This window comes from Ramularia collo-cygni (assembly GCF_900074925.1).
Source record: "Ramularia collo-cygni strain URUG2 genome assembly, contig: RCC_scaffold05, whole genome shotgun sequence".
In the NCBI taxonomy this organism is placed as follows: Eukaryota; Fungi; Ascomycota; class Dothideomycetes; order Mycosphaerellales; family Mycosphaerellaceae; genus Ramularia; species Ramularia collo-cygni.
The window spans coordinates 997,335-1,011,513 of NW_019716259.1; the positions used below are offsets into that span (position 1 = coordinate 997,335).

At 48.4% G+C, this 14,179-nt stretch overlaps 5 protein-coding genes; 2 read left to right on the forward strand and 3 right to left on the reverse strand.

Annotated features, from left to right (window-relative positions):
• Positions 1-408: 408 nt before the first annotated feature.
• RCC_04128 (uncharacterized protein) lies at positions 409-1,534 on the forward strand (the record flags this gene model as incomplete). XM_023769406.1 has 3 exons in its annotated part: positions 409-1,122; positions 1,177-1,332; positions 1,394-1,534. The coding sequence occupies 3 exons, from the start codon at positions 409-411 to the stop codon at positions 1,532-1,534; spliced, it is 1,011 nt and encodes a 336-aa protein (XP_023625174.1).
• A 131-nt stretch (positions 1,535-1,665) lies between these two features.
• RCC_04129 (uncharacterized protein) lies at positions 1,666-4,428 on the reverse strand (the record flags this gene model as incomplete). XM_023769407.1 has 4 exons in its annotated part: positions 1,666-2,320; positions 2,371-2,763; positions 2,814-4,245; positions 4,293-4,428. 4 exons carry the CDS (start codon positions 4,426-4,428, stop codon positions 1,666-1,668), a joined length of 2,616 nt encoding a protein of 871 aa, XP_023625175.1.
• A 389-nt stretch (positions 4,429-4,817) lies between these two features.
• Positions 4,818-6,806, forward strand: RCC_04130 (related to transporter protein HOL1; the record flags this gene model as incomplete). XM_023769408.1 has 8 exons in its annotated part: positions 4,818-4,971; positions 5,024-5,080; positions 5,134-5,208; positions 5,259-5,643; positions 5,697-5,961; positions 6,011-6,268; positions 6,319-6,408; positions 6,456-6,806. The coding sequence occupies 8 exons, from the start codon at positions 4,818-4,820 to the stop codon at positions 6,804-6,806; spliced, it is 1,635 nt and encodes a 544-aa protein (XP_023625176.1).
• Positions 6,807-7,499: 693 nt separating this feature from the next.
• On the reverse strand, positions 7,500-8,258 carry RCC_04131 (uncharacterized protein; the record flags this gene model as incomplete). Its single annotated transcript, XM_023769409.1, has 1 exon — positions 7,500-8,258. The coding sequence occupies one exon, from the start codon at positions 8,256-8,258 to the stop codon at positions 7,500-7,502; it is 759 nt and encodes a 252-aa protein (XP_023625177.1).
• Positions 8,259-9,457: 1,199 nt separating this feature from the next.
• RCC_04132 (uncharacterized protein) lies at positions 9,458-10,217 on the reverse strand (the record flags this gene model as incomplete). XM_023769410.1 has 3 exons in its annotated part: positions 9,458-9,574; positions 9,633-10,107; positions 10,171-10,217. The coding sequence occupies 3 exons, from the start codon at positions 10,215-10,217 to the stop codon at positions 9,458-9,460; spliced, it is 639 nt and encodes a 212-aa protein (XP_023625178.1).
• Between the last annotated feature and the right edge of the window lie 3,962 nt (positions 10,218-14,179).

The window sequence follows — 14,179 nt, forward strand, 5'->3', positions numbered from 1 at the left end:
AATAGATCGAATGTCTTTTACAAGGAGATTGGGGGAATGCCATTCCTTTTGAACATGAATGACCTTCGAAACATTTTTTGAGCGGTCCCGCGTGTCAATTGACGAGTGCTCCACGGGTCTAGACGCGTTTAGCTTTCCCCGCAACACCAACATATCGCCCGTTGATTGGTCCCCACAACTTCCGAGATAGGCTAGCGAGTTATCTATCCCCTGCAAGCCCCTCTTCCCCTCGCCGCCCACATCATGCCGATGTGAGATGTGGGCGTTGCAGAGGATGTGGGGGGGCCAATGAATTGATCCATCTCTTGAGTGAAGTTCTAGCCAAACATGAGGGATATAAACACAACAAGATCGATACAAACATATCCTCAACAAACAACATTATCATCATCATCATCATCATCAAACATGGTACCTCACGCTACAGAACCAGCTCCAGACTCCGGCGTCGATCTCATTCAACATGATGGCAAGCAGTATGGTGACTGGCGGGATGAGTTCCACAGGGACGGTTTCACCATTGTGAAGAATGTCATCACACCAGAAAGGGCCGCGTACTATCGCAACAAACAGATTGAGTGGCTGCAGTCTTTTGGACTCGGCTTTGACCCCAATGATGAGTCAACCTGGACCCAGGAGCATCTGCCCGTGTCCTTCAAAGGCGGCATGTACTTTTCATACTCAAGCACGCACGAGAAGTTCGTCTGGGAGGCTCGAATGGAACCCAAGGTGCAACAGATCTTCACGGATCTGTGGGGAACCGATGAGCTCATCTGCTCGTTCGATGGTATGAACATTACTCTGCCACGGCAAAAGGACTTGACTTGGAGTCCTTGGCCTCACTGTGATCAGAGTCCGGAACGGAAAGGGATGCAGTGTGTTCAGGGTCTACTCAACTATCAACCCAATGGACCGAAAGATGGAGGATTGATCGTCATGAAGGGCAGTAGCAAGCTGTTTGACCAATTCTTCAGTGAGACGAGAGAGCAGGATGAACATGAAGACAAGCCACCAGAGGAGGAAAACTTCAAGGATCTGTTCATCTTCAAGGAGAGTGATGTGCAGTGGTTCAAAGATCATGGCTGTGAGATGGTGGAGACCAATCTGGAGCCAGGAGACTTGGTGAGAAGAAGAATGAAGTTGATTTATTAGACCTCGCTGACAAGATATTTCCAGGCACTATGGGATTCCCGCACGATGCATTACGCATCTTTCCCTCAGGGCGATCTCATTCGTCATGTTCAATACGTTTGCATGACTCCCGCCAAGTTTGCAAAGCCCGAAGATTTGGAATTGAAGGGCTCCCTCTTCAAGAAGTGGCAAGGTACCACGGTATGTCTTTATCTTTTGGATGAATCTCTACAATACAATCACTGACATGTTCATTCTTAAGCATTGGCCACACTGCAACATCCGAGAGACGGGTCCACCGATTCGAGATGGCAAGGTTGACCCTCTGAATCGTAGCGAGCCTCGGGAGAAACCCGAAATCACCCAGAGATTGCTTCAGCTTGCGGCTGTTGAGGCGTACTGAACTTGCTGTGGATAGGAGTAGGAATATATATCTTGCGGTCATGAATAGCAGTTGATATTATGAGCATGAGAATAGTTCTTATTCGGCCTGGACGTATGCTTCCATCCAAGGTGTCATGAATTGATTCTGCATTAGCTATGTATCAGGCTACCGAGCTCGCTCAGGAGCTCACAAAGACATTTGATTAGCTGGGGGAGATTCTGTCGCGTCTCGTTTGGAAGATTTCCTTCAAACACCTTGACACCCATCGCCATCACAGCTTGTGGATTACGAAGGTCGCACACGTGCGAGGTATCTTGGCCCACCTGTGAAGCGTGATGGGATCCACTCAGACATGGCTGTCCAGAATCCAAGAGGATGAAAGCTGCGATACGATCATTGCTTTCCTCATCCAAGAGAACTAATGCGGATTTGTCCTGTCTTTTGGTTTCGACATCTTTATCCTGCCGTTGTGCGCCTTGATGCATCATGCTATATGTCCAAAGAACCATGATGGCGTGATAGAGAATGAAAGAGTCGCAGCCTCGAAGTTGATAAGGAGGTACTGTTCTCGCAATTCGAACTGCTTGAGCAGCGTGTACAATTGCCGTTCGGGCGTCCTTGGTACGACTCCAGGGTTGCAAGTCTTTGTATGCTCGACGGGCTTCTGCCTCGCCACATTTGCCAGCAAAGCGAGTGATCAGGTCCGTATCGACATGTAGACTCATCACGAGGAACTCATGAAGTAAGATTGTCACGGCTAGATCACCCTTTAGCATTTGGCGAGCTTGTTGGAGCGATTGGTTTCTATTCATGTCAGTTGGGAGAGAAGTAGTATAAATGACTAATGAACTGACAATTGTTTGTGTTGGAGCTGTAAGCACAGCTTCGCCGATGGATCTGGGTCGGAAGTGAAGGAGGTTGTAGATACCATGGCTTGTTGATGATATTCCCACACCTGCGCCGAGAGACCGTATGCATGTAGTGCACGTGCCAGTCGAGCATCAGTATGCTTCGGGAGGTACCGCAGCAGGTTGGCATCTGCCAGAAGATCCCGTATGGACACGCTACGACGTTCTGACTCGTTGTCCAAAGACAGCAATCTCATCCGCCAAACCTCTGGCGACCTTGCAAGCCAAAGTTCCCGACACGCAGGCAATGGTAGAGTCATCTCGGCGTAGGATATGAGAGGGTTGCGGCATTTGGTGTGCGTCGAGTACATGTCATGCTCAAACAGATGGTGTGCTAATCTGGTTTGACCGAATCAGCATCTGCACTTCTTCCATCACGTTCTGCTTACCGTTTATAGGACTCCACCTCTACCCAAGCTTCCCACTTAGATCGAAGAGTCTGTTCGTCATCCTTAACGAAGACGGATATTTCTTCATACGCGACTCGGTCAAACTTCCCTGCTCGCCTCAAGGCCGTGACGAGTGGCTGCAAGCTGTGCTCACCAATCTCCATCTTCCGTTTGAATCCACAAAAAGCAGTAACTTCGATCCATATCATACAGGCTTGTAGGTATTGCAGATCCCTGATCATGCTGTTGTCATCCTCGACGAGTTTATGTAGAGCCGCTCGGGTCAGCTCAAACAATACAAGTCCAGTCTTGGAGACGCTTGGAATTCCAAAACAAATACATCCYGCCGCGATCAGAGCGATGAGTAGTTCTGGCCTGGTCGTTTCCGCGTCAAACGTATACGGGTGGATCCAAACATCGGTTTCCATTCTTTTGGTCAGGCCAACTTTGAGAAGTAGATTGAGGCATTCTGTGGATGGGAAGGTCGGTATGGAGATGTGTGACTCGGCCGTCTTGACAACGAGTTGAAAGAGTCGATCTCGCAAGCGTGGAGAGAGGTCTCTCTGGAGAACTAGCTGTGGCAGGGGTTGTTGGTGTGGTGATGATGCCAAGTTGACCTGCCCCTCATCTAGAGGGAAGCTACCGTGCTCACTGAAAGCATTTGAATTTGCTTCTGGTTTCCACAGCCACGGCGAACGCTGGAAAATGGCATGTCGCTCTCCCGCACTGTCATTAATGGTGGTGTTGTGATCAATTTCATCTGGACCCTCTCCCTCGGGTCGGAGGGTGAATTCATTCACATTTGATTGCAATGCTTGGTCGATTGTCGGCGCGAAATCGTGACCAAAGATGTCGGGGCACTCTGGAAACCAGTTGTCATCCGGCATCATATGGAATATGTCGGGAGGCATCGAGTACGATTGGTTAGCAACAAAGTCCGGGGCCATGATCTGTTCGAAGAATGGCGGGAAGGGGAGCATTGAATCGATCAAGGTGGAGTTCCACACGGCTGGATCATTGGATTGTGCCTGGTGGAAGTTGGAGGCATCGAACAGTATGCTGTCCTCGACGTTTCCGCTTTGGTTTTGACTATTGTCTGTCGATTTCGTGGAGAAGAGCGAAGATTGGCGGGGACGTGAGGACTGTTGATCGGACAGCCCATCAGCTGAGAAGACCGGAATGTCCGTCGCCTCATCAACAACACATTCAATGTTCCGTTGAAGGCATCGCTGGCAAGGACGGTCATTGTCACATTTCACCTTGGAGACCACACATGCATCGCAAGCTTTGATGGCGCGCTCTACAGATCGATCCGGGGCGTTTCGCTTTAAACTACTGTTGTGGGCATGTGCAGCCTGGTGTCGGAGCAGCAGATCACGTCGATTGAAGCCGCGAGAACATTTCGAGCACTTGAAGCTTCTCTCGTTACGATCTACAACATGTCAGTCGAGGGTGTCAAGACTTTGTTGAATGACCCACGTGAGTCTAGATGCCGATTCAGGTGATCTGCTCGCTCATATGCCTTGTGGCATAGCTGACAAATATGTGATGCGGTATTGGATCTTGCTCGTTTCGGACTGGAAGCCATGTTGCATCGGAAAAAGAGGAGGATCATGTTGAACGGAATGTGGGGGGAGGCAAGTGTGATATACCCAGCCTTGTTCGGAAAGGTGGGTGTTCCCCATCATTTTCACACTTCTGCACGTGGTTACAATCTCGCTTGCATGAAGAAATCCACCGAGATGCGTATCACCTGGCCTGATAATATCCACCCGTCGACCAGACAGGACCCACCACCACCTCCACCACCACTACCGTGTCCTTGGCTCCCCCGCATTTCCCCAGACGGTTCGTATGAACGGTTGGGATGTGCATTCACATGCTGATCTTTGATATCGATGCGGAGGTGGGCACGAGCTCTATAATACAACATGTATCGCTTTGATGGATTGGGTCAAACTGATCATCGCCTCGTTCGTTACGATTCAAACGCATTGAGAGATTATGGAGAAGAAAATCGAACCTACTGTTGAGCGTTATGAGGATGTTGAAGATGGCATCACAGAAGTCACGCAGCAGCCCGATGCGATGGGTACGGTCACTGTCGCCGACACCAAAGACATGTTTCTGGTACCATCGCCTAGTGCTGACCCAAGAGGTACCGTCTCCCTTTCAAGCCGATGAAGTTCAAAGTACTGACGCTTTCAAAGATCCATTGAACCTCCCAAAATGGAGAAAGGTAGTCGTGATCGTTCTGTTATCTCTCTGTGTGTTGGTCCAATCAATCTCTGATGTGCAAACGGTTACTAACTGCGTATAGTCTCCAGTGTTGGTCTTTCGTTGGTGGCTGGATTTGGCGGCCTGTTGAACTTTTACATACCCACGTATGCTGCTGGTGAGTTGGGAGAATACATTACAGCATTCCGCAAGACTTATCCTAGTAAGCTGGTGCTTCTTACGGCGATATCACGGCCCTCATGACATATCCCTCCATGTTCATGGGCATAGGAAACCTCTTTCTCATGCCGCTGGCAATGGCGATCGGTCGACGACCAGTTTACTTGTTCTCCTGCGTCCTTTTGGTCGTTGCAGCGGTTGGAGCGGCCTACGTCGAGACCTATAATCATCATCTGGCTGTTCGTATGCTACTCGGGCTTGCTGCAGGGCAGAGTGAAGCCCTGGTGCCGATGATGATCCAAGAGATACACTTCCTTCACGAACGCTCGACGTTTCTGATGTGGCAATCTGCCATACAGACCATTGTCAGTGCCGTGCTGGTCATCTTTGCGTCGCCGATTGCAAGCAAAGTTGGACCTGGAAAGTGGTACATGTGAGTCACGGTTGAGAGACACTCATGCGAATGCTGGCTGATCATTCTTGAAGTTTGGGTGGTGGCTTGGCAGCAACGATCTTGGTTCTGTCAATCTTCCTCGTGCCAGAGACCAAGTATGATCGCTCTCTCGCTGCGTATGGGCAGATTACGGAGGAAGACTTGTCCAAGCCAGCGACTACCGCAGCCCTGTTACCCGTGAGGATGTCGGAGCGGCCGGCCATGGACCTCTCCAGATACAAGCCGAGAACCCTTCGATCCGACATGACGCTTTTCAAGAGCAAGCCAGACTGGTCAGAGGGAGCCTGGACATTCATCGTAAGTTGTGGTCGATCTGAAGATTACCTCAGGCGCTGACTCGACATAGCATACTTTCCAGATCATGTTATTTCCCAACGTATTTTGGGCCTTTTGCCTGAATGGTCTGACAATTGGCGTCAACATCGCTCTGGGAACCACTTACGGGAAGATTGTCGCTGCCGCTCCATATAGCTGGCCCGAGGGTAACGTCTCGTATGTCAACGCTGGCCAGATTGTTGTTGCCTTGGTCGCACTTCCTCTACTCGGCAACGGCTCCGACTATGTCTTGAAGTATAGAGCCAAGCGGAATGGAGGTGTTCATGAGGTAAGCTTGTCATCCTTTGATGCGAAATCTTCATGCTGATTAGGAACCAGCCGGAAAATCGGCTATTAGTGTTGGGGATTCCCATTACCGTCGGTGTGATCTCTGCCGTGATCTATGGGCAAGCCGCGCAGCATCCTGAGGTGAGTGAACAGGCGAGACTGCTGATCTCTGACTAACCTCTCTGTAGAACTACCACTGGTTTGCTATCGTCTGGTCATACTCGGGATACTATTTTGGATTCCTTGGAGCAAACATCGCTGCAGTCACATACCTGCTGGACTCGTATCCCGCGAGAGCTGCGCCAGTCCTTGTGGTGATTACTGCATTCCGAGGGTTTGTGAGCTTCGGTGCGAGCTATGGTGTGTCCAAGTTCATCGAGACTGACGGGTATGACGGTTCTTTTGGCGCTTATGCTGGATTGACCGCCCTATTTGGCTTGCTGGGGATTCCTGTTTTCCTATATGGAAAGAGAATCCGTCAGTTCACGGGTAGATGGGCGACAAAGAAGACGCTTGGTAAACCCTCGATGGCTCGTTGATTGTGGCGGGTGGAGAAAAGCATACCTCCACGATATTTCGTTGACATCGCGAGGCAGAGTCTGGTGTCAAGGCGTCCGAGAGACGTGGACCGGGTGGCAAATAGCGGAGCCTCGGGCTTACCCGGAGTCTTGGCATGCGGGGTAAGCTCCGCACCTGTACCCTAAGTCCGACTTCACGTCCCAGGGCCGGAGAAATTGAAGGTTGCCGCCCTACTCATAACAAGCAAAACTCTTGTATTGTCTGCAATAACGAGCGTGCGACTAAGAAGAAATTGTTCGATCAGACATTCGACCAGCAGCCGTACTTGACTCTCCATACGGCTGCTGTTTGCTGTGCTTATAGCCGCTACCTGTTCGTGAGCGTTGTCGTCGACTCACTACAAGGAGAGGCGGCAATCTTCAAATCGGCGGCCATCGGTCTCCTCTCGCGCGCGCTCCACTTGCCCTCGCGGACACTCACTTTCTTCTGTACACGGCTGGACGACTGAAAGTCACCCGCATCTGAAGCAATCAAACACGGCATTCCATCCATCACCACCAACTCATGTACGTACGAATATACCCTCGATACCGACCTGGCCACATCCACTTCCCCCCTTCATGGATCCATCCGTAGTTCATATCAGCAATGCACACCGTCTCATTACCCCCCTTACCCGCACCCATGCTTTTGTGCAGCTCGCTCGATCCCACCTAGGCTTTGTCCATCATCATCAGCTCGACCAGGTCCGGTAATCCCTGTAGATCGATCTCTTCTCGTTTTGCCTCCAATAAGCGCTGTTTCCGGGCCACCTCTCCCTTGACATTCTCCATCAGGCAACTGTTATCACGAGTCCATTGCCAGTTCTTTGCCCATGCGGACTTACGTCTCGGTGGATCCACACTGCGCCTAGCAGGGTAGTGACTGAAACCAGTTCCGCTGGTGACGTATCCTTGCGCAAGCCTGGTTACCATGATTTCCCCAAGAGCGGCGTGGAAAGAAGATCCACACAGCCCAATCACGTATTGACGGAGATCTTGAGATCCATCCTGTAGATGGTGCCGCAGGCAATCCAGAAACATGTGCATCACGTAGTTTGAGTTGATGCCCTGCTCGTGTTGAGCGAAACGTAAAATAAAGTTGCCCGTGAAGCCAAGTTCAACGAATATGTCCCGAAATTCTTCGATTCCTGCTTCATCCAATGCATTAAGCTTGTGTTCGAGGCGCTGCATGAACGTTTTGAGGACAGTGACTCTGCGATCAATTAAATGGGTACGCATGACATCCCAGAGGAATTTTCGGAAGCCACTGTTGCTTTGTTCTAGTGATATCGTAACTCGCTGTTTGATGTTGTGAAGGAGAGAAATTGTGGCGGTAGTAGCGACGCTTTCGTTGTCAAAAATGGTGGATGATGATGAAGATGGAGATTCGGCGTGCCTCTGCTTGGGTGTTTGGCGAATTCTCTCCGCCATCGACTGCTAAGGTGGCATTATAGTGAGGGTATGCCTTGTCGTGGCCAGTGTCGGTGTTAATGTCGTGGGTGGAAGTGAAGCCAAAGTCGAATGTCTAGGCGTGAACTATGCTAGTGCGTGACACCTTCTGAAGCGAGCAAAGTAAGTGAGGAAGGCGTGGAACAGGTTTGGAAAGGACGGCGGCAGTGAAGGTCGACCATTCGTTGTTTCCAGCTTGAAAGAATCGAGCCGCGACAATTCACCGCCCTGCGTTTGTTGTGGAGGTCAATATAGTGGGGCAAGAGAAGGTAGAGCGAGAAAGGCACTCAGCGAGCTAAACCAGGGAGTGTACGACTGTTCTTCGAAGAGAGAGTGTAGGGTCGTTCTACAGAGCGGAAGAAGATAGGATGAATCGGATCTTATAGTTTCATTTTTTGTCGCGCCTAGATGTATATTTTAACTATATGTCCTACATTCCAATGAACCTAATGCTCATGGGCAACCCGCAGGTACACTCCACTATCCTGTGCTACACTATTCTTTATCACATTCGGTACACGACTCTTCTGCATCGATCTTAGCAGACGAGCTACGAGGATTCATAGTGGGATACATAGAGTTGTCCTCTGCTGTCAGACGTCGTCCCAGGCGTGTAGCCCTTACTCTTTGGAACAATCTAAGGCGATGCCCACATATAGTTGAGCCGATGAGTTAGATACGCGTGCAAAAAGTGTTTATGCCTTTGATTTATGCTCCACGTCGAGAAGATGCCGCCCGCTTATACCGAATCCTTTGCCATTCTTCAGCCATACTTCAATCCATTCGTCGACGCAGCAGCTCCAATCATCCTCCTCACCAACTCCGACATGCTGATTTGCCAAAGCATAATCCTYGGTCCACAAATCCTTATAGTTGTTCGAGTGCATGCCAGTGCTGTTGATGTAAAAGGCAGCATTCGACGCGTCGAAAGGTGCCTTTGATGGCCAATATGATTTTGGAAGCGGGAGTACGATCCAATTGTCGTCACCGTCATGTCTTATGCATACGGTCATCTGGTTGCAAAAAGTCTTGCATGACCGAAACTTGGCGTGTTTCACGGTCCAATGCATCTTGCCCCCCATCCTGCCGGTCCGTGCGCATTTGTACACGCTCCTAGCCGGACGGAATCCTCCATCTGGAAACGCTTTCCTGGCCGCGATCATCTCTCTCTTAATGGATTCCTAAAGCCGTGGCGGGAGAGATTTGGCTGGGTCCGCGTGGTGAATGGCCTCCTCCTTGACTAGGTCCCAAAGATGAATATCGATAGCGTCCTCGTCGACTGTGCTGCTGGATCGACCCTAGGTAATGGAGTAGTTAGTATGTATGTTAGAGAATGAACGATGCAACTCGACTTGCTTGGTCTATAGAGGTAGTGTAAAGCGAGCGACATGCAGCCCCGCGACGATAGCCGACTTGGTCCTCCTGCAAGGCTTCGATATGCTCGTCACGCGCTTCAATCTCTGTCCGCAAGGCTACGTTCTCCTCGTCCAGCGCGTCACAATCAGCTTGTAATCTCTCCTTGTCATCTTGTAGCACCGTTACGTCCTCTGAGAGTTGAGCGTATTCTCTGGATACTTTCTGCAGCTCTGATGTAGACTTGGCTGACGCGTCCCGGAGCTGTGAGCATTCTTCTCCGAACACCGTCTCGAGCTGCGATGCGGTCTCGGTCGACCTCTCCCGAAGCTGTGAGCATTCTCCGGATACTTTCTCGAGCTGCGATGCGGTCTTGGCTGACACTTGAGCATAGAAGTTCTGTATTGCCTCGTCGGTCCCCTTCCTCACGGATACCAATCCTTCATCGTTCGCCGAAGCCAAAAATGGGTTCAGGCCGCTGATAAAATGATGCGAAAAGTCAGTCATGCCCGCGTAAGGACCAATCTGTCTGTTGACGAACCTCTCGAAATGCTTTCTTATTCTTGCAGCAATTTCATCTGGATGCATTGTCGCGTTGTCGTGTACTAGGCGACTGGGTCGTTGGTGGTGGATAAAGTGATGGATGCGGTGATGAGAGAAGTGATGGATGAAGTAGTGACGAAGTGAGGTGATGAAGACTTGGACGACGAGCATAACGTCACTCCATCTAATCGGGCAGGTGCTACTCCAACGTCAGCCAATCATACTTTCCAATCTCAATCCAGCAGTCGTCTTACCTTCACCTCCACCTTCACATTAACGCTCTGATTCCAACACGCAAATCGGAATCGCCAAGATGCCGAAGCAACATGCATACGACCGGAACACCGACATGCAATTGGACATGGACCGATTGACACACATGCTCGAAACCGCCGGCATGCCCAGGACGGTCACCATTCAGACGGATCTTGGAGGCTGTGCCACTAGCAACTACTCTGTGCTTTTCAACTCGGTTGTGGGATATAGGCTTGCTTATTCACTAACGTAACGCTTAGTGTGCGTCGGTACGTCGGTAACAAGGCCTAAGCAGCATTAATGCGCTATATACTATCTAACTATATATAGGTAAACAAAGGGCGCGGAGGGTAGGTTAAAACACGTGCTATATAATACGGAGGTAGATAAAGGGGGCTAACTAAGGAGCTATCTAGAGCCCTCGGTTTGGCCTCGTATCCTCGTATATGTATAGACCCTTTTTATCTATGCTTTTTAACTCGGTTATAGGATATAGGCTTACTTATTTACTAACGCAACGCTTAATATACGTCGGTACGTCGGTAAATAAGGCCTATAAGCTTATATAGGATAATCCTAAAACGTAGTAAAAGCTATAATAGTATCTAGAGGCCTCTAGACAGCTTACTATATATTAGAAGCCTTAACTAGCGGTCGCTTACTATTTGCCTTTAACCGAGGGATAGAAACTAGTAAGGTCGATGCGGATAGCGGTAATATACTACCGGTTTAAAAGCGGTAACTTAGGGCGTATACCGTCCTCGCGTTAGTCTTATAATACCGTTTATACGCGTCGCTTGTCTAGCGACCGAGTATTATAATTTGATCTATAGTAATTACGGCCTCTATCGTAGGCATCTTAAGCTACTCCTATACGCGCCGAATAACCGCTATATCTAGAGCTATCGATACCGGCCGCTTCGACGTTTTCTTTAATAAGGCGGATAATAGCTTATTACGAGAATCCGCCGGCCTCTAGCTTAAATAGTAGTTCGGTAGTAACGAATATGTTCCTACTCGTATAATACCGGAATAGCTATATTATATAATAAACTACGTAAGTAAAGCCGGCTACTACCGCTATAGTTATTTCGACGCCGCGGTACTCTAGGTCCGTCTTCGATCTCTTTAGACGTAAAATTAGGTAGTCGCCTTTCGTACTAATATAGTAGTTACTAATAGTAACATTATATATTAACTACCTCGCTATCCGAGTAGCTTCGCTACGCTTAGGGTACGTGATTTTACCGAGGCGGAGAAATCTAGCGTACGCTAGCGTAATAGCCGTATTAAATACGTACTCGTCGAGGCTAGTAGGGTTCTCTTTTACGATAAGGGCAATCGTTTCTTTACGGAGTAGTAATCGCGGCATAACCAATTTAATAGCGGTAGGGTTAATTGATTTTATACCGCGTATTATCCTCCTAGTTACTACTTCCGGAGGGCTAGTACCTATATCTAGCTCGTATAATCGAAGCGCTTATACGTACGCTTCGACCGAACGGCTAGTAATAGCGTTACCCTACCTTCCGAGGATACGCGCCGTAATAATAATAAGGGTCTATACGTAGAGGGCGTAATATACGAATCTTACTAAGTTATACTACTTAGTCCTTTATTCGTACGCCCTCCGGTAGCCTTAGAGCTAGTTTTATCACTTTATTTAAATCTAACGACGTTATCTTATAGAGGGCGTTACTCTTACTAACACCTATTAAGATTACCGTACCGCTACCGTCGAAGCGGCGGCGTTAGTTATTATTATTATAGCGGGTAAAAGGGGTCCCTCTTATATAACCTCCTCTTTTAACGGCTTAGGATCGAAGCTTACGAAGGCGTAGAAGGATTCGTATTAGAATAGCGCGGTAGCGTAAGTACGTCGTATACGCGGGGATAGACCGTAATATATTAGTATATAGAACGAGTCCGTTCTCGTTTAGATACTAGGCGTTAACCGAGCGAGCGACGTAATACGCGTAAGCTAGCGACGATCTACGCTTAATGTCGAAGCTATAGTAACTAAGGGCATAAGTTAGTAATCGATGCCTAATCTAATCTTAATAGTACGTTAGCGAGGCTATTATCTAGTAACGATAGCTACTACGGCGGTCTAAGGGAGAAGCYGGCCGATATAGAGGTAAGTAGTACCTCGCGGAGTAGCTAGTTAGCCTCGCCTTTAATTCGGTGTTTATTAAATCTACCGAATACTATACGGTTATCCGTATAAATAATAACCTTATATTACTTCTACTCCTCTCTCTAGCGAAAGAACGAGAGCGCGATAACGTCCGTCTTAGCTACGTTAATATAGACAGAGTCCGTACGTAGGAGGGCAAAAGCATAATTAACCGTAATCGCTAGTACGTTGTCGTTCTAGTTATTAGTGCCTACGTAGTACTAGAAAGCACCGATTCCGAAAGACGAAGCGTCTATAATGAGATAAAGTCGCGGCTAGCTTAGCTAGATTAAGCGTATACCGCTTATTAATTAAAGAGCTCGTTTCTACTACTTTAGATTATGCTTAAGGTCCGCGTATATCCGGCGACGCTCGAAAGCCGAATTAAACTAAGGGATAAAAGCGTAGAGGGTTACGTTAAAKGCGCGGCTAACCTCTACGACGCGTACTACCTACGCGAGCCTACTAGCGAGTTCCCGGGCTTCCTCTAAAGACAGGCTATTACTATCTAGAGCTTCGCTTAAAAGGGCAAGGGTATATATTCGCTTATCTAGAGGTAGCCGGCATTCTATTAGGACCGTATCTACCTCGGTACCTAGGATAGTAAGGCAGGTTCCTTCTTCTTCTTTCGCTTAACTTAACGGTACTTTAAGGGCGGAGGTAACGCGAGCCTATTGCTGTTTAAAGAGAGCCGCCTTCTTATAAGAGTTAAAAACGCCGAGGAAATCGTTAAGGTAATAGTTAATCTCGTAAGTAGATTAATCCTCTAGGATCTATTATAAACCTTCTACGAATAGGTTAAAGAGGAAGGGCGTAGTTCGTAATCCGAACGGTAAGCAATTTTCTATATATATATAGCCTTACTACTCGAAAGCTAAGAGCTACCGCTATTAAGTATAAACCGGTATATTCCGGAATGTATCCTAAATATCCCTCTTTACTAAAAGGTCGCCTACGCCCGCTTCTCGAACTCTATTAAGGAGCGTGTTAAACCGAACGTACGCGATAGTCCTAAATTCCTTAGGGATACTATCGTTAATAGATAAGCCCTTAGGCTATAATAAGTCGTAGATACGACGGTATCTACCGGACGACTTTAGTATAAGGCCTAGTAGGGAGACTACTACGGGAGAGCCGTAGCTAATCTTAGTTATCCGGCCGTTCGCGGCCTCTTTATCTACCTTCTTCGTAATTACCGAGGGATCGTCGCTCGAGGACCGGTAGTTACGTACTATTCGAGGGGTAGCTTCGCTAATAAAGCTAATGTCCGCTCTATACTCGATAATATGCGATAGGAGGAGAGGGAGACGAGGATTAGGATATATTCGAAGTAAGTATAACTATTAACTAGTAACTAGAGGCGTTAAACCCTACGGTAGTCGAATAGTAGAGCTATAGATATTATACGCTAGTATCGTATTCGGCCGAATAGATCTAATACGGTAGCTTGCCTCCTCCGCGGCTACTACTACCGGCTATTAGATAGTATAATGTTATAACACTAGTTCCTTAGGAAGACGCTTAGAATTACTTGCTAACTTAAGTTACTTCTTCGCGCGTTTCGGACACTAGTCGA